This window comes from Gambusia affinis, linkage group LG12 (assembly GCF_019740435.1).
Source record: "Gambusia affinis linkage group LG12, SWU_Gaff_1.0, whole genome shotgun sequence".
NCBI lineage: Eukaryota > Metazoa > Chordata > Actinopteri > Cyprinodontiformes > Poeciliidae > Gambusia > Gambusia affinis.
In genome coordinates, this window is record NC_057879.1 from 12,738,888 (window position 1) to 12,758,757 (window position 19,870).

General features: G+C 36.7%; 1 protein-coding gene across 1 annotated transcript; it reads right to left on the bottom strand.

Moving 5' to 3' along the window:
• Nucleotides 1–1,160: 1,160 nt before the first annotated feature.
• LOC122841373 (E3 ubiquitin-protein ligase TRIM39-like) lies at nucleotides 1,161–2,792 on the bottom strand. The gene has a single exon (XM_044134645.1). It carries the CDS (start codon nucleotides 2,790–2,792, stop codon nucleotides 1,161–1,163), a length of 1,632 nt encoding a protein of 543 aa, XP_043990580.1.
• Nucleotides 2,793–19,870: the final 17,078 nt, after the last annotated feature.

The following is a 19,870-nucleotide window of genomic DNA, read 5'->3' on the forward strand; positions in this document are numbered from 1 at the left end:
TACATACAATGATCAAAGTCATTGTTCATCATTAAACTGTAAGTTATATATTTATATTTATATTAAATGAACATGATCTCCATAAAGTTTTTTTTTATTTTTTTTATATAGAGGCCTCCACTTTCATTATTGTAGATATAAGTATTTCTCTTCATTCTGATCATCTTTCCACATGCCCACAAAACCGTAGTGATTAAAGTGTAAAGTTTATTCTGGATGCCATAATAATAAGTAAATCATAAGTAATAATAACAAGTACTCCTTTTGTGTTAAAAGATCTCTTATTCTTCTCAGTAAGGCTTTTAACAACATTGGGTCTTCATTGTCAAGGCTTTGTTGATATCAGACTTAATAGTGTTGCATCACCTTCTGTCTTGTTTTACAGGATCTCAGTTCTGTGTCTCATATAGTTGATAGTAACAATCTGACGGTTAAGGAAAGTTTGGAGATTTTTCAGCACTGCTTAGGTTTTACTTAGCAGATAGGGTCTGCTTTGTGTCTTCCGGTATTATAAATCAAGGCAAACAAAGACTGTATTTGAGATCTCTCAAGGCTCACTGATCACAATTTTATTTAACATACATATGATCCGTTTGGCTCACACTAAAATATCAACTTTATATTTCTGTCGGCATCACTCTGACAGTGTACTTCAGTCCGAGTGATTATGTCTGAATGACTCTATGACTGAACATTTCCTCTATCCCAATACAGGAAAACACAAGTCATTGTTTTTGGTTCCCAAAAGTCAAGATTAGAAATTAAAAATAGAACTACACTCAGTGGGGTAAAGACTAAGGTGCATGGAAAAATCTGAGCTGTTATTATGGACTTAGAGGTAAACAAAATGTCTGGTACCTGCTGCTAACCCAAAATGCTGATGCCAGGAAATTGAGGAAAATGGGTTATAAATGCAGTGAAAGGTCTTGGGGCCTATATAGTTGTGGATCAGGTATGAACCACATAAGACCTTTGTGTCTTTAGAAACATTTCCAAAATGCCAATAAAAGTTGACTTTAATAAATTGTCTTACTTCATAAATGTAATTGTTTGACAACTTTTTAAAATGTATCTCAGGTTATCTTTTTCTCAAGTAAAAATGTAATAGATAATTTGAAATATTTAATGGCCAAAAAACTGTTTACTGCACTGTATATTGTCTAAAAAGTTTGATGGACAGGAGATATGAAGAGGGGTACTGAGTTTTTACCATCAGGATTAGGACCAGGACTGAAGAAGGGATACATTTTTTCAGGAGGCAGGGAAGAGTAAAAAGTGTGAAGACAGTCTGAAGTATTTACATTATAAAAGGAGACCAGATTCGCCTCAAAATCCACAAACACCCCAACTTTTTTAGGTTGTGTAAAATAAAAGATTTCACTGTGAGTGTCATCAAAAATCCTGAACTTATTTCTTCTAAACCCTATGGTCCAGTAGCCATTTTCAGGGCTCAGTTGGATTGGTCCCGTCCTGTCAGCTGACTCTCTGGCAACACCTAGAGTCCAGTGATTTTTTCCTCGAACTCTAACCTCGAAGTAAAATCTGCCTGAAGAGAATCCTTGCTTTCCTAAAATATTGTGGTAAAGTGTGAATCTTTTGGGATCTTTTTCAGATTTCTTTTTTGCCTGACAACAGTGAACACGCTTTTCATCACCAGACAGAATCAGTGCAGGATGTGCTGTGTTGGGATCAAAGGTCACATCCACTGCATATTGCTGGACTCTTCTGAGCTTAGCCTCACTGCAGAATTTCTTTGTCGTCTTCTCCATCTTGTTCACAAAATTTACTACAGTCCCCTCGTATGAAGGTGGGTGGATGCTGATCTCTGTCCAGTTCTTGGTGGGTAGAGCAGCTTTTAGGGAATAGAAACTCTGGAGGAGGCTGAGGTAGTCTTCAGCCTGTGAGAGTTTCTTCACCTCAGAGCTCTTCTTAATCAACTCTGAGATTTCCTGTTCCAGGTCTTTGATGAAGACTTCAGCCTGTTTCTCTGTAGTTTTCTGTTTCTCTTCTATCTCATTTATTAGCTCCTCTAAGGCTTTCTCAACAGACTCCTTCAGAGCAGTGAAGACCTGAACACCTTCTGTTTTCTCTCTATCGGCAGCATCTTTAGAGATTTTTATCACCTCTTTGATCTCTTGAACTTTCAGTCTATTAGCCTGGATTTTCTTCTTAAGTTCAGGTTCCATCTGTTTCAACTCCACCCTAACTGCTTCATATTGGTGGCTAAGAGGGACAAACTGGTGACTCTTGTGGTCTAAAACCGAGCAGAGGGAGCAGATACACGTCTGGTCAGTCTTGCAGAACAGTTCTAGAGGTTTATCATGTTCCTTACACAACATTTCTTCTAGGTTTTTCACAGGCTCCAACAGCTGATGTTTCTTCAGTCTTGGCACTGTCAGATGAGGCTCTAGGTGAGTCTCACAGTAGGAGAGAAGACACACCAGGCAGGATTTCAGGGCTTTCAGTTGGGTTTCAGAGCACAGGTCACAGGGAATTTCTCCTGGTTTGGCAGCTTGTTGCTCTGAGCTACTGCCACTGGCTTTCTGCTGAGCTTTAAGGCTGAACTGAGCAACCATCTCGCGGATGAAGGTGTTGATTTCTAGCTCAGGTCTTGCACCAAAATCTCTCTTACACAGTGGACACTGAGAACAGTGATTTACATCCCAATGCTGGGTAATGCAGTTCTTGCAGAAGTTGTGTCCACATGGTGTGGTGAGTGGATCTTTGAACAGATCCAAACAGATGGAGCACAGAAACTGCTCTTCAGAGAGGAGACAGCTTGCAGATGACATGCTTGCAGTCTGAGTGATTAAGAAAAAAATTACTGATATTTATGAATAGACGATGCACAAAAATATATATTACAATTATATATAGACCACACTCGGTTAAAAAATATGATTTTTGGAGTTGGCACTGCAGTCAGTAAATTAATTTCAAGTTTTACAGCTGAGCAAAATGTTTTGTGCAAGGCTCCAAAACACTGAGTTCCTTGAAATTGGTTATTCTAGATTCTCTCTGCTTTATGGTACTTTAAGTCTTTCATTCACTCCTTTACCATGGACAGTATTAGAATATTATATTACGTTAAACACCTCAAGTAATTCTGCTGTTTAAAGCTCCATATTGTTACAATAAATTTGTATAAATTAGTATCCATGAATATTCAATCAACCAATTAATGTGATGAAAAGGACTCACCAAAGTCTGTTGAACAAAACCTGATGGACACCGTTGGACTTTTTCTCAGACAGAAAGACAAAACTTAATTTGCTGCTGCTTTCACAATTTTAAGCTTCTTTTCTGGAGTCAGGTATCAGAAATGTTGCTCCTCCTATCATTTACAGAATTCCCATGCAACCGCAAAGCTATGTGATGAGTAACAGCCACATAATAGTGAGAGGAGGAGCTGCGATGGTAACTTAGAATAGAATGTTAATTAAATCTGATTTTGACTCCCCAGTTCACTGGAAAAAAACTGCAATTATGCCTTTGTCTCTTTAAAAGCTGCTGCCAGTGGAACAGGAATAGTTAAAGGCTTCCATGCTAGTACACAACTGACCAGATTTCAAAGTTAAAGCTATAAGTAGAACTCCCGGAAATAATAGCCTATGACATTTCCATTCACAATCATAATTTAAACCTCTGTATTTTGTCTTGGTTTGCAGCCTGGCAAAATTCTCATTAATGAACAATTTAAAGACTTTTTGGATGTATTTCCTCAATGAAATTCCTACTTTGAAGAAAATATTGACCTGAAGGAAAAAAAGTAGAAGACAAGTATTGGAATTATTACTTCTTTGTTGTCTATCAGGCATCAAATATAGCGATTGGACACACCTCACGAAGGCTTCAAAGGGTGTGTCAAGGAATCCGTGAGGTTTGTGTTGTTATAAGTGAGTGATGTCACTGATGTTCCTAAAAGCTGCACAAGTTCACCAAGAGGTTCAGTGATTCAGTAGTTTCACTCACATGTCATAGGTAATGTTAGTTTGTGTTTGACATAGAGGAACATTTAGAACCTGTGAAAGGGACTTTTGAGGTTGTGCAGGAATATATAATTTGATCCAGGGCTTTTGCAAGGCCTTAAAAATACGTAAATAGATCCGGTTTTCTCATACTAGGTCTTATGTTAATGGAAGTGAGGTCTTAAATTTGGATATTTATTTACCTATTGCTTCTTCCACTTTTTTGATTTAGAGAGATTCAATATTAATTTATTTCATGCACTTTAGTTCTGGCTGAGGAACGTAGACATTATTACATAAGCTATGCTTACTTTTTCTTGTATCAAGCTCCTTCCACAAACGCTGACGCATCAAATACCCCTGCTGTATGATGAAACATAGATCTTTTGGGATTATATAGTTTGTTACAATGTCAACCAAATGCTGAATAAAACGGCATTTGACTTTCTCCAGAATTGCAGGATGTATGCAGAACACCTGAAAAATAGTTATTTTGTTATGATGCACGTCTTTTACCAGGGCAACATTTCATCCCATAAATACACTGGGTGGAGCATATGTTTATTCTTCTGCTGCTCCTGGCAAGCAACCAAGCAGTGCACAAAGAAACCAGAGTTCACTTTACAAAGAAATGACTAGACAAACAAATGTTTACTTTGGAATAGACTCCACAGCTTTCAGAAACTTTTGAAATTTTCCAGATTGCACAAACTGTCAGATAGTTACTCTAAGATTAAGGACACTTGTCTGAACATGTTTCCTAACTAATAAACCAGGAGTTCAATGCAATATTAATGGTATGGGATTTCTCACTGCCAGACATTCCCACAGGTCATTGAGTTAGAGTTGCTAATTATTGAACGTCCAAATTGGAAGAACTTCATTACATCTTTCGGTGAAAAAAGAATTCATAAAATCTTGCTGAGTGCACCGCATGCTAATTAAATAAATATAACAGAGATGATTTATAAAATATATCATTTATAAATGTTATCCACCATCAGAAGCCACAAAGTTTTTAATTGTGACTCTTGAAAACTGCTTCTCGTCAACACAGACTACTGGTACTTTGTAAGAATATGTGAGGCTCTTTGCAAGCCTTACTGAAGCAGGTGTTTTTTTTTTTGTTTTCTTTGCTTTTTTGTAGTTGTATAGAGCTTACAAAAAGTTCATGGAGGAATAGAGATAGAGAAGGATGAGGTTATTTTTACTCGCCCCTTAATTTCAACAGCTGAAACTCTGATAATTAGGTTACTTACAATGTGCATAATTAATGCAGAGGTTCATTCTTCTGAGTATCTTTAGGTTAGAGCCATGGACAGTAGAGAAGAACTGTCTATGTCTGGTGCATCAGCAGGCACTGGCAAAGCTCAGGCTTTTCTTGTCAGGTTTGTATTTTCTAGATGCATCTATGAGTTTCTTTGTGTGTTTTGATTTGCTTGATTAAAGCTCAAAGTGAGTATAAATGAGTAAACTATCTTCAAAATGACAACACATAAAAATGCCTAGACAAGCTTTGGAGTTGTATATCTTGTTATGTATGTGATGAATTGGAAACCAAAGTAAGATTACCGAATTCACTTGATCCATCCATCCATCCATCCATCCATCCATCCATCCATCCATCCATCCATCCATCCATCCATCTATCCATCTATATACTTTCAATCTTTCCACTATCTGAAACTGGGTCATGGGAGCTGTTGATGCTACAGACCAACCTAAGGACATCAATTCCACAATGTCCAGAGTCTTTTCAGAAAGAATCTCATCCCTCCCCAGCTCCTTGCTGTCAGAAAGTGTTTCTCTTACCTTGATAACTTTTATCCAGACAATACCTTTGCCTTCTCTTGAGTCTTCATTCCTCTCAGAAATGGACAAAAGTCCCAGAATACGGGTGTCTTTCAAGGTTTTCTTTTTTCTTTTCGTCAAGTCAGTTACAGTGGTGTTATTTGTTCAGCATATACTCTTCCTGTTTCAATCCAAGTATAGACTCTGGCTTCACAGTTTTGCTTTACCAAATGTAAGATTTGCTTTTATCATAACCTTGAGTCAATTAAAATGTGAGGACCATATTTAGACTTCTGAACTAGTTTCATTTATAATCTCAATTAGTATAGCAAAACAAGCCTTCATGAATTTATCTGGGTATTATATATTGACACTATTATAGAATGTGGTGGTAAATTATATTCCTTAAAAACAATTGACAAGGCAGCAAAAGTTTTCTAAGGTTGACTTGTATATTTTTACATAAATCAAAATACAAAAAGAGGATCAAACATTTAATACAATATTTTGAGTTATTATAAATTAACACAATGCTCACATTTTTTTCTGTGGAAATCCATGTTTTTAAAAGCTAAAATAAATTGCAGAGCTGCTTTATTCCCTACAAGGTTTAGTAATGGAACTACTTTGCTCAGGCTTATCTTTACCAGTGCACTAATGAGTATTGGCTGATGTGGAAGAGGCTCTTAAGTGCCAAGATATTTACTTTGCAACAAACATTTTCCATTTTCTCAAATTTTTTCACAGTGGCAGGATGTCTGTGCATTTGTTAGACAGTTCTGCATTATTTACTTTAGCTAACAGAGCCTTCACTAAATCAGGTGTTTTTTCTTTCTCTCATTGTAAAAATCTGGATACGTCGAGAGTGAGATTTTAATGTAGTAGTTTTTCTTTGCTACAAGAAATCCTGGGCTTCTCAGTTTAAATTCCTGGAAATATGGTTTACACTCAGACTCTCCGAATGATATGTTTAAGGGGTTTTTTTCTGTATGAAAAATAATGCTTATTTAGCAACTGTAACTTAAAAGAGAAGGCTTTCCAGTGTTGCGCACATAGTTTAAAATGATTCATTCAAAACTAGTTTTTCTTTGTACTTTTACTTTTGGCCAAGTGACTGTGCACCACAAGACAAAAAGGACAGAAAGAAATGTGTTCAGAAAGATTAGAAAATATACAGAAGTGGAGAAGAAAGACTAGAGATTAGAGGCAGTGCTTTACGATGGTTAGATGCCCTTCTCTCTGTCAAAGCAAGGAAGAAAGATAATTAAACTGGCTCTTTTTACCACATTTCACTCTTTGTTCTGAATTATCTGAGTGGCAGTCTATAATAATGCTAAAGATTTCCTCTGCCTTCTCTACAAATTCAAATACAAATTTTAGGTGTGACTGTTAATGCACTTTCCCACAAAGGATTGTATTACCTTTTTTATTTAAAATGTGTCATGTTTTTTTTTTTTCACTTTTAATTAGTGGGGCCGCACAGTGGCGCAGTTGGTAGAACTGTTGTCTTGCAGCAAGAAGGTCCTGGGTTCAATTCCTGGCCCGGGGTCTTTCTGCATGGAGTTTGCATGTTCTCCCTGTGCCTGCGTGGGTTCTCTCCAGGTACTCCGGCTTCCTCTCACAGTCCAAAATCATGACTGTTAGATTAATTGGTTTCTCTGTGAGTGTGTGTGCATGGTTGTGTGTCCTGTCTGTTTTTGTGTTGCCCTGTGACAGACTGGCGCCTGGAACGTCAGCTGGAGATAGGCACCAGCACCTCCCAACCTCACTAGGGACAAGGGTGTACAGAAAATGGATGGATGAATATCTTTGACTTCCACCCTGTCAGTGTCTTTCAGCCCTTTTTGGAAAAAAAATAAAAAGTACTCTGAGACAATTAGACAAGATGACACGATTCTACAATCACTGAACCCTCCCTATTGTGAGACAGACACTTAATGTTCTCTCCAGAGAACCAGCTTGTGCAGAATACCAAAATATCAAGGCACTGATCTGCAGGCTTCCACCAAGTGTGTTTGATAAACCTGCCATTCCTTGTGAATGTTACATGCTTGAAGAAATTCATGATTGAGTTATTCACATTAACATGTTCCCAAAAATATTACTAGTATGAAACTCTTATCTCACCAGGACAGCATAACACTAACACAACTAAAAGTTGTCATTATGTTAAAGCCTGTGGCTGCAGTCTACTGGCACATTACAATATAGAGATCTCAAACATGTGCTTTCCTTGGAGATGCCCATATCATATCAAGGCAATAATTGAACTTCTGTAAAATTTCGTGGAATGTGTCCTGCCAAATATTACAATATTCATTATTTTCACTGTAAGTTTTTGTACTGCTCTCACTGAAAACTCTGCTCTTACACTCAGAAATGTCTTGCTTTGTTACAAATATGCTACGTTTCCTCATAATTATATTTCTGCCCTCAGATTTAAATAACTCTCCTGTTTGAATCCTATGCCTTGATATTTTTAACCTCTTGTGGGATGAAGCATGATCTTTACTCACTTAAAATGAACATGAAAAAAACAACGTCACTGTATTTTATGGAGCGACTAGGGCACTTAATGGGATAATTATATGGAGGTACTTTTGGTGCAAAAGTATTTGTGCCTTGTAACTGTGAAGTTGAAGTCAGTGAAAAATCATATTGGAATTTTGTAATTGTAGAGTTTCTTTCCAGTCTTTCACAAATACAACACAACACTTACAGTTTTTCAAATTAATAAGTATAATCTTGTTCTTTGAGTCACACTTAAAAAAAACAACTCTCTCTAACATCTTTGCCGTAAATGATCCAAAACACATGGAGCAAAACAAATCCATATATCTGCATTATAAAAAGTAACTTGTGAATATTACTTCATCACTTTTTGTTCACACTTGTAAATGTTTATTTATCCTTTAAAGACACAAAACTACTGACACACCTTTACAAATTCTTCACTAGGGTTACACAATTCTATTCTACATTCAGAAAAATACAAAATTCCTGCTCTAATATTTTTGCTCCATGCATTCACAAAGACACATTTTTTTTTTATCAAATGATTTTCTTTAACACAGAAACAAGTCAGTGAATGTTACTAAACAGAAAGAGCAGCAAAACCTTTTTGAGTTTGTATTTTGTGGGAGAGCAGTAACATGACAGTGAACATGAGAAATCTTACTCAAAATGAATTATTTGATGTTGGATTTTTGAGAGAAAGATTCAATTACATGTAAAATACACAAATACAAAATAATCATACTATTGTGTTTTTGCTCAGATTTCAACCCTTTTTTGTCCTTTACTGGTAATGATTCAATCTTGCATATTTTTTTTTCTTAATCTCCATCTTTGGATAAAATGATAGCAGTTTCCTTTATTAAAGCCAAGAAGTCATTGCATAACTTTCCACTGCCCTTGTTTAAAGGCATTTTTCACAGGAAATTTGTACACTGCTGTACCTTGAAATACTGCTACGGTTTTGAAGATTGTATATTATTAGATGAGGATATCTTGAGGAGGTTATTTGATGTATAATCTATTTTCTGAGTTATGGAGTAGTCACATGGATGGCGTTTTTTGCAGCAAATGGTTGTTATCCCTGTGTTAATCTGTCTGTGGCGAAAGGATCAAAGTAAAAAATTGAGACAGGCCTCTGCATGGCTTTTTGAAATCTATAAATTCCACTGCAACTTTGACTGGTTTAATACAGGATATGGAAAATTTATATTTATCATAGCGAATTCTGAACTATGATGGTTTCTTTCCAGTTATTAACTTGTTGTACCATGCGATACTATGTATCAACTAAATTTAATCATCCATCTAACTGTACTGCACCTACTCCTCCTCACATCCTGCATTAGGACTTACTTTTTCATGTAAGACCAGATTTACATGACGCTAAGTGGGATTATAATGCACACAGCCGTCCTCTTGGCTAGTAATGCTCCAACATGCTCTCAGCAATATATCCTTATTCTTGCCTGATGGTGTTACAAAAAGAGATCATCATAAAGTATATGTAGACATCATATATCTATCTATATATATCTCTATCTATATCTATCTATATCTATCTATATATATCTATATCTATATATAGATATATATAGATATATTTTGTGGTCTACAGTGAATTAAGAATTTTCTTTTAGTTTTGTAATCCTCTTGAGGCATGTAGCTGGACTGGACTGTTTTTTTTCTGGTTATGGTTGTGGGCGATAAAATACAATCAAAACCACATAAACATGTTGCCTTTTTTGACGAATGACAATTTATTTAGGACAGTCTTTGGTCAAGGAACTATGCAAATATTACAACACGATTTTTTTCTGACTTGCTATTTTAAGAAAATTGCTTGTCACTTGCTTAACTGCCTGAGGTGTTAAATTTGGGTGTTTGTTAAAATGTCAAAATGACTGGCATTGAGGACAATACTTTAAAACACTGACTGACAATTGAAAAATTCCACTTTTTTAATCATGCATAATTTAGCTTCTGTTGTGGAAGCAAGCTTTCTTTAATCATCACCTGGAAGCAGGAAGAAAAAAACAGAATATGATTTGTATTGTCTACTAAGACTGTTAACTTGACAACTGAAATAAGAAAAAAACGGAACATGCATTCTCTGTAGAAGAAATACTATTTAATTCATAAATCTGACAATTTTTTTTTTCCTTCACAATTGCTTTGTTCTATTTATTCCCTGTTCTTACTGTCAGAATGATTTCTACTCCATTGCACTTGTTTATTTTTTATTTTTTGAAAGTCCTCGTTTGGAGTTATATGACCTAGGTGATAAACTTAGGTCATATTTTTATCATTTAAAATTAAATAAAATATTTAAAATATGAGTGTGTGTTTATTGTCACACAGATTAGGACATTTTGCGAAAATTGTTAAAATGTTCTTGCTCAGTAACCAATCGTTTCATTGGAAATACATACATGTCTACCTGATTAAAGGTTATTTAATTTTTTTTTTTTTTACAAAACCATGAAGTTTGAATGAAAGTAACACTATTTGTAATGATTTAACCCAGGTGCCCAGAAACAGAGTCATAACACAAAAGAGAGCATAAGAATGAGATTTATTGAACAAAGAGTAAAATGGCTCAGCGCACTGGACTCTGTTTACAGCTCCACGGAAAGAAAAAGCAGGTTGTTGATTTGGTTACTTCTGGAGAAATGTGCAAGAAAAGAAAAAGATCTAAGTTCAGAATATGGGTTGTGGTCTAGATTTCAAAAAGGCCGCAGAGAGCCATCAAGGGCGAGGCAAGGCAGGAAAAGTTCTGGGGACATGAACAAGGTCAGAAACATGAAGCCAAATAAGGACAAGTTGCGCTTGCTGGCCTTCTACTGGAACCAGTCAGTCAGTAATCTTTCAGGGAGGCAGAGACAGAGGGGAGCTTAAGTATCGCAGAAAACAGGTGAGAAAGGCATACAATCAGACTAGAGGCAGGTGGGTTGACTGAGCCTGATGAGAAAGTTTTTCAGACAAAGCAAAGTGACATGGAAGCATGAAAACAAGATGGGAATGGCATGAAAAATGTGAACAGTTACACATTTTGTATTTCTTGCATTGACTGCATATACTATTCTTTCTTTGGGCTCTGTGTTTTGCAATGAGCAAGAACGCAAGAAGACATTAATGCTGAAAACTGCCTGTTATATATTGTGACTCACATCATCAGTGTATCATTCAAATTTAACTGATGTAGCATGGTTTGCTGGCAACATGCACCCCTAATCTTAGGCATAAATATACATTTCTGCTTGTGACTATTATTGTAAACATTGAAAGAAAAAAAAACTTACATATGCTGAAAGTGTGCAACCTACTTATACTGGAGGATATTTCCATATTTTCATTCAAATGCACACCTCCGTGGCAATCTGCAGACAAACGTTTGTGCCCTCCATTGTATACCTGCATTGTTCAGAGTAGGCGACAAACAATACAAGAAACTGAATGTGGTCTGTACATGGAAGAAAACAGTGAGGGATCATTTTGAAATATCTCCTTTACTTGTCTGTTTAGTGTATTAGTTTGGTCTTTAGATTGTTTTCGTTTCCCCCTCTTTAATGTGGTCTTGTGTCTTTTTGTGTTTTCACGTTTTTAAAAAAAATATGCACATAAATTCAGACAACTTTTGACCTTCTCCTTATTTCTCCTTGAAGTTTCTTGCAGTTTCTACCAACATAAGACACTGGCTCAAGACAACATTCTGCTAGTGTTGATTGCTTACTGAAGCAATACAACAACAGACAACTAAAATAAAATTTTAGTTGTGGATAAAATATTTTGTGTTTGAAATTAATTGAAGTCATCTTGCAAAAAACAATAAAAACTATTGACAAGCAGTGCAAAATAAACCGTGCAAATTCTCCATAAATGCCTTTTTTGTCTCAATATAGCTTTCACCCTCAACATACCTGATTGGAACTGCTTTTTATTCACCACCACAAAGTTGTGCATAATTGTGCAATGGAAGACAAATGGTAAATGATTTTATTTTTATTGCGTAAGAATCTAAAAGTGTAGCATGTATGCTTATGTATGAAGCCCTTATCAGCGCAGACTTAGAGCCACCTTTTACTTACAATTCCAATTAATTTTTTTGTCTATTCTTCTGTGCAAGAAAGCCTGTGCTTTGTTGGCTTGAATGGCATCTGTGAATAAAATTTCTCAAGTCTAGCCACAGATCTTTTGGATTTAGATTTAGACATTTGACTGGGGTGTTCTGACACATATGTCGACTTTGATCTAAAGCATTTCACTGTAGGTACTGTGGTGTGTTGGGGGTTGGTGTCTTATTGGAGGGCAAACCTTCACTTGTCTAAATTCTCCTGCAGCCTCAAACTTATTTTCTGAGAATAACACCTTGCATATGGCTTCAACAGTCTTCTCATCAAATCCTCACCCAGCTGAAGAAATTCCCTCTCTCATCATGATGCTGCAACCAGCATGCTACTGTGTGCATGGTGTTGCCATAATTTAAGTTTCATTAACCTACTTGACATTCTTCTTTGAAACACACATTGGAGGAAGGTGTGAATATCAGTTGGTTCTATAGTGTGTGGTGTCGAGTCACACAGCAAAGACAGCACACCAAACACCAACAAATTTCACTCAAGAACATTCAGATATCTGATGGGAAGTCTCCCAAAACCTCCTGAGACTGAATTCAAGTTCACAGTACATAAAATGGCCAACAAGTAAGAAGCAATGGTTATAGTTTGTGGATAATTTTTTTTTTTTTTTTCTCCCCTTCAGGGGATCTTTTGTGAGCTCTAGTGTCCCTTAAATGAAAGTACGCTGACAGGAAGGGGGGAAGACATGCGTCAAACGTCACCAGGTCCAGGAGTCGAACCTTCGACGGCCACATCGAGAACTCAAGGCCTCCAAACGTGGGTCACACTATCCCCATGCCACCACAGCAAGGCCTTTTCCTTTTTTTGTGGATAATTAAAAATATGAAAAGATGTCTTCAACATCCACTTTCTTGTGCAATTTATTTGTCTTCTGTATGTTGGATTCCTCTCCATGTTTGTAGTCACATTTAACAGGCTGCAGGCTTGTTTGTTGGGGAACAACCTGCATGCTGGGATATTGGGCCAAGACAATCCAACATGTTGAATTTCCCCGATTTGTGGTTGGAATGGTCTCGACGTTCTTCTGATCAGACTAGGTCACTCTCACACAGCGGGGAAATCTCATGGGATTATCTTTGGAACCATACAGTTAATCGGGGAGTCCTTGAGATTGTTGGAAGGGAAAAATCTTCTCTCTAAACTATTTCCCTTGTTGTGTTAAAACAAAATAAAGACGAGTTTGTTATCACAAGTGCAAAAATGTCATGTCCCAGAGAGTACCTTTGAAGTCCAAATATTGATAGCACATCTCTGTCAAAATCAGGATGACTACCATTTATGCGAATACTTGTATCAGTAACTTTTGAAACTGCCTTTGGCAAGTATAGAAAGTAGCCGATCGGAGGAATTTCAGGCAGTCTTGCTAGCTGTCCACAAAGTTCAGCAAATACAAGTGATAGATAGGCACAATGAATTTTTTACTTTTGCTTTTACTGTTTATATAAAGGATTCATGTGCACCATGTTCACAGGTTATCAAAACCCAATCTACTGTCGCTTAGGTATCTAACCAAATGTAGCAAGACATCCAGCTGAGCTACTTTACAGACGCAAAAATATATGACAAACAAAATTACTCACCCACAAGCATAATTTATACCGCTGCACATCACACATTTGTGTATGTCTTCCCTTGAGGCAAATTCACACAATCATCCAGCATTTGTTGTCCCCACCGCCCATCCCTCAGTCAGGCATGCTTTTACAGAGAAGGTTTGATTTCCAACACTAGGCAAGATTAAACACAATCAACAACAATAACAGCGGTAGCCAGCTCCAACATATGGCTGTTAAATCTAAAATGCATTCATGCATCAAAAGGAAAACGAGATTCCCATGATTATTATCAGCAGAATGTGGCTGCTTCAAGGGCTCATTTTAGAAACTATTATTTCCTATAGACAACAGATTGAGCGAACTGATGGGGTTGAGAGTGAAATGAACAAATATGCTAATAGGGTTACAGAATGAAATATACAAAGAATATAAATGCCTCTGCTCAGACAATCAAACATTAGCCCCTTTCACACAGGCACATGGACTCCATTTATCTGATGGCAATGGAACGTGTCTGTGGCTTGTGTGAATTAGTCTCTTGGTGCTTTTCTTTACCATTTATTACTTCCAAAACAGCACGAGTGTGAACTGCTGGAGTCAGAGTATGAAACAGAATCACTGAAACATGATTTCTATATGGTTTCCATATTAGACAAATGTAACACTAATAATCTGGATGTAAAACCTTTACTTTAACCGACAGTAAGCTGCTATACAATCTATGATCTAAATCAAATTATTGTCACAGGAATGATTAAAACAGATTTAAGACACATTCAGAGATCTGGAGAAAGTTTGCTTAAATGATTTCATCTTGCACAATAGTATTTAGCTCATTGCTGACTGTCAGTAACAGTTATCCCCTTATGGGGATTCATCCCATAAGGGAATTCACTCTTATGGGGAAATTCCCCTCATACACCCTATACAAAACTAAATTCAACTGTCATTTTGTTAATTTTTTTTGCAAAGTGTTAAACACCCAGCTAAAATGCACCTTGAAAACAAACTAACATTCAAATTTCTTATGTCAAAAAAGGCTTTAGGTTAGAGAACCCATATAGATAAACATTCAAAAATATGACTGATTGCCTTTTTGTCTGTAATTTAATCCACAACCTTTTTTTATTGATTTACGTTTGCAGCAAAGTCCTGAGCTGTGTTACAATTTGACAACAAATTGTAATAACTTGACACCAGAAGAAGAATAGTAGCTCATGAAGAGGTCCAGGTTGAACTGAAACGGCTCGATTTGATTTTTAAGAATTTTCAACAACTGCACATTCTGCTGTAATATGCATTGCATCCCTTGCCACAACTTGTCACAACTGCCAATAATTGATCAAAAATCAGAGAGACACATGATAGCTCCAGTCAAACCAGTGACCAAGTAGAGTTAATCAGCATTCAGAGAAGAAATGCTCCCTTTGTCTGATTTTTGTCTTATTTTACACCTGAGTAGAATCCCTCCAGGATAAAATTAATCAGAAAAATTCTTCAGACTCCATGCTGTAATCTGTCTAAACTTGCTTGTCCGTTGTTAACTAAAGTCAACAAATCACCTTCAAAATCCCTTAGTGTCGATCTTAGTGGTCCACAATTATTGTTGCCATCTGGTATCAGCTGTTATGACCCCCTGTGACATCAGGTGGCCCACATGTTCTCTTTGCAGACAAGGGGTTTTTGCATATGCTTTGTAAAATCTTCACTTTTTTGACACCATTATAAATTATAAATATTTAGTTTTTTAGAATAGGACAATTATTATTAAAATTGTAAAAAAAAAATTATCTGGCCAAAAAGCTTTGTTTATTTACTCCAAAGGTATTATTTTAAGAAACTCACAACTTCTGCTGATCCTACATAGTTTCTGTCAGAGTGGCAGCTTCCCATCTCTCAACAGCTAGACCAGGGGACTCGAACTCCAGTCTTCAAGGGCCAGGATCCCGTAACTTTTACATGTCTTTCTGCTTCAGTACACCTTGCTCCAATATCACCTCATCAGCAGAGCTCTGAGAAACTTGACTGCATTAGTGAGGTGGTTTAGCAATATAATTCAAGCGTGTAGAATAAGAGACACGTCTAAAGGTTGTAGGACTCTAGCCCCCAAGGAATGCAGTTTGAGATCACTGAGGTAGACTATGTTATGACTGTGTCCATATCTGAGGTAAAAATTACCCTCATAGATGAGTAATTTTTAGTCAGCAAAAGTTCTTACCCACTGCTTGTAAGTTTTGCAAAGTCATTACGAGTTTGTCATGCTATATGATGATATGATTTGTAAAATTATATAATTTCTTCAAAAGACCTGCAGGCTACCTCACTTTAGTACCACTTGTGCAGTGCGACTCTTTTTGTCACTGTGAATGACATATCCTCATACACTGTTAAAGCCACGAGTCTTCAAAGATTTGGTCATTTAGGTTTCTCTAAAAAGGTTAGGATGTTGAGATGAAATTTTATTTGAAAGACTTGGTGCAATTTAGGAAAGTTTTGACTGTGTTATTTTTGAAAAGGTAAAAACAAAGTATATCAAGACTTCTTGCATATTTTTGCACATTATGCTAGTCAAAGGGTAACTAACCCCCATGTTCACACAAAATCTGTGGTATTTTAAGCAACATTTTAGCTGTTGTTTAAAAATCTAAGGTGTTTTTTTAAATTAAAAGTGACATCCAACATTAAATATTCTGCTTAGGTTAAATGTAAAAATAAATCATAAACAGACAGTATAATGTAACATTAACTATTCAGAGTTTTACATTATGTTATAATGTTATTCCTTCACCAAAAGCATCCCTGGAGAGTTTCCTTGACTCCTTCATACATGTTTGAAAAATCCTTTAATCTCCTGTGCAAAGTTTGAGGGTGCAAAATGCTTGGTTTCACTGAGCTCTATGTTTTCCTTGACTGCAGTCTTCAAGCTGAGCTCCTGCCTCACTGAGAGTTGTAGGTTTGGGTATTTTCTTAAGTCCAAAATTCATGCTGTTTCAAATTCAAGACTTTTGTTTTTTTTCTTTGACTAGGGGAAATCTGCTCGGCAGGGAAGGCCTGGGAATCCAAGGGACAAAACAACATTACGTTCATAACCCTTTTCTAATCTTTCAATTGCTACATTCTGCCATGTTGCTATCTGTACATAACAAGAATCCTCATCCTTATCCCTCCTGGAATCCAGTTGTCATTTATTACTTTACTTGGTGTTGTGTTTACAGAAAATTTGACCTGCAGTGCATATATCTGCGCATAATATTCTGTTCATGGAAGACTTAAGACCAGAAAGAAGATCAAAATCCTGCTGATGATATGAGAAGAGTTCAGCAGTATTTTTTGCTAGAAACACCATATTGCTCTCTGCCCATTATTTAGAACATCATCTCCCCAGTGTAATGTGTAAAATGTCAGAGGTCAGCTTTTGAGTTATGATTATTGCAACCACAGCGGAGCAGGAGGTGTTGGATTTAGGGCTCGAGGCTTGTCTCATTTATCCTTCAGCTGTCACAAATCCCCTCTAGAGGCCCCAGCCTCTGCTGACTGACAGGTGTTAGTAATGATTCAGTTCAAAGGTCAGGAGTCAACATAAGCTCAGAGGCCAAGCACAGCTGCATCTATCCTTTGATGCACAAATCCCCCTGAAGAGTTAATCACTTAGGAAGTGAGAGTAGTCACAAAGACAAAACTTGTAAACAAAGCCAATAATCATTATTATGTATATAGTTTTACATTTCTTTTACAAATCTTTGCCTAAAATGTTTTCAAGTTTCTGTTCCATTTGGACAGCTTTAACAATACAGAATAAATTATGAGCCATATGCAGTTGAAAGTAAAAAAAAATAATAATAATAATAGCAATAAAGGCTTGGAATCAGAATGGAAGACGACTACGACTGATGGAGGAGGGGACACAGCTCATTATGCCACTGTGCATTCCACAAAGTGTGAGATCAGCCTGGAGGCCCTCAGCAGCTGACAGCAGCTGCATTTCTAAACCTTATGAGAATGGTTTTGCTGGTGGAGATAGTAAGTGGAAAGGACAGTAGAAAAGAAGGCAGACTTGGGAATGGGATGGAGACATCATGAAGGACTTTTATCATTTGGCATTCCTCTTCTTTCATCAGTGTGGATCATGCCTCTGATGTGGAGGTTATGGAAATACTGCCAGTGTTAAGGAGAAGGACTGGTTGTTAGAGGAAGGAGGGACAATATCTTGGTGGATGCAGTTCTCACAGGAATTATAGCTCCTACCTTCTTGGCTGTGGTCTTGTTTTTATATTGTCTCTGAGCTGCATTAATATCTTATTTGAAATAATTATTGGTTATAATTATTAGGTCTTGGTTGCTGTAAAAAGAAAAACAAATGGCTTGAAGTGTCATGGTTTGTTGTAGATAAGAGGGAGTTGCTACCTGGTGCAAAATTTTCTTGTAGCGTATTGCAGCCTATTCCCTGTGAAGTGTTTTGCCATTTTAGATATCTGCAAAGGAGGGGAAAAAAAATCTGTGCCTTCCTCAGATCAAGATGTTATGCTGTTGAATAAAACCATGTTGGTTTACAATGCAGGGGTTTTGTAATTTAATCTGGGTTAGCAGGGTTGCTTAGATAAACGTTGAGTCTGTTCACTCTTGAGCTGAAACTATGTGTAAGAAAAGTGTCTAAGTAGACTGTACCTGCTGGAAAGCAAATACTCTGTGGAAATCGCCATCAGGAGACCACAATTAGATGTCTTATCATTTCTGGATTATTATATTTTCGAGTGTTAGTATTTGTCGCCACAGCTAATAATTGTTGTTGCTAATATTTCAGTCCATACATTGTTTGTATGATGAAACGGAGACAAACCTTCTCTGTGCTGCGCTTTGTTTGTATGCCAATAGCATGGTTTCAGAAATGTTACTGTGGCACAGCAGAGGTGCCCATCTGGATGATTGTGATCTGCAATTGCAGAGGTTTGCTAATTTCAGATACACTTTGTTTGAAGAGTGGTGTGTGTTTCTATCATGTAGGACACCACACTAAGTGTGGCATAAAGTTATTTTATGTCATTAAGAACAAATAGTTTTGTTTTAGCTCTATTTTACTTTAAAACCAAGCCTGTTAGACTAGAATTCCTCCACCATTAGACAGTAGATCCTTGTGACTTGAACATTTATAAGTGGCTTGCAATCTGAAACTTGTGTGTACCCCTGCTGTTCAATTTTTTGACCTGCCTAGTCAAAGACCCATAAGACTAATAAATGAAGAACTCCACAGAATTGAAAGTATCAATTCTGTGAAACCAGTAATGTAGTTGGTATTTTTATACTTCAAGCATTATCTATTTATGTATGTTTGGGTTTCCAGGCATAATTGGCTGCTTAGATAGCAGTCCCATTTACTGCTCCTTTACTACATAAAGATTAAATTTTAATGTTTTGTTATATTTCACAGCTTTTCATCTGCTCAACAAGCAGATGTAAGTTGAACCATAAACTTGAGTATGCCTGTTTGATAACAGCACAATACTGGTAAAAATTAGATTTATTTTCAGGTGTCCTCTTTTTTTCTTTACTATACAGCTTATTATTTTTATTTTTTCTTCCTCCTGTCCAATTTCGTGGTCTTGTAGTGTCTCTTATATGAAGGTAGGCTGACAGGAAGGGGGGAAGGAGAGGGAAGTAGACATGCGATAAATGTTGCCGGGTCCGGAAATCGAACCTCTGACGGCCGCGTCAAGGACTCAAGGCCTCCAAATGTGGGTCTTGCTATCCCCTACACCAACACAGCGCACCCACTGCTAATTACTATTAAGGCAATTATGGATTGAATGGAAGAAAAAAAAAACAAGTTTATTTTAGAATTTGTGATGATGTGTTTATCTGTGATTGTATTTATTGTTATTACATGTAATTTTACGGTCTTTCATGG

Coding starts and splice junctions, on each gene's coding strand:
- LOC122841373 (XM_044134645.1), bottom strand. CDS start 2,792: ATGTCATCTGCAAGCTGTCTCCTCTCTGAAGAGCAGTTTCTGTGCTCC.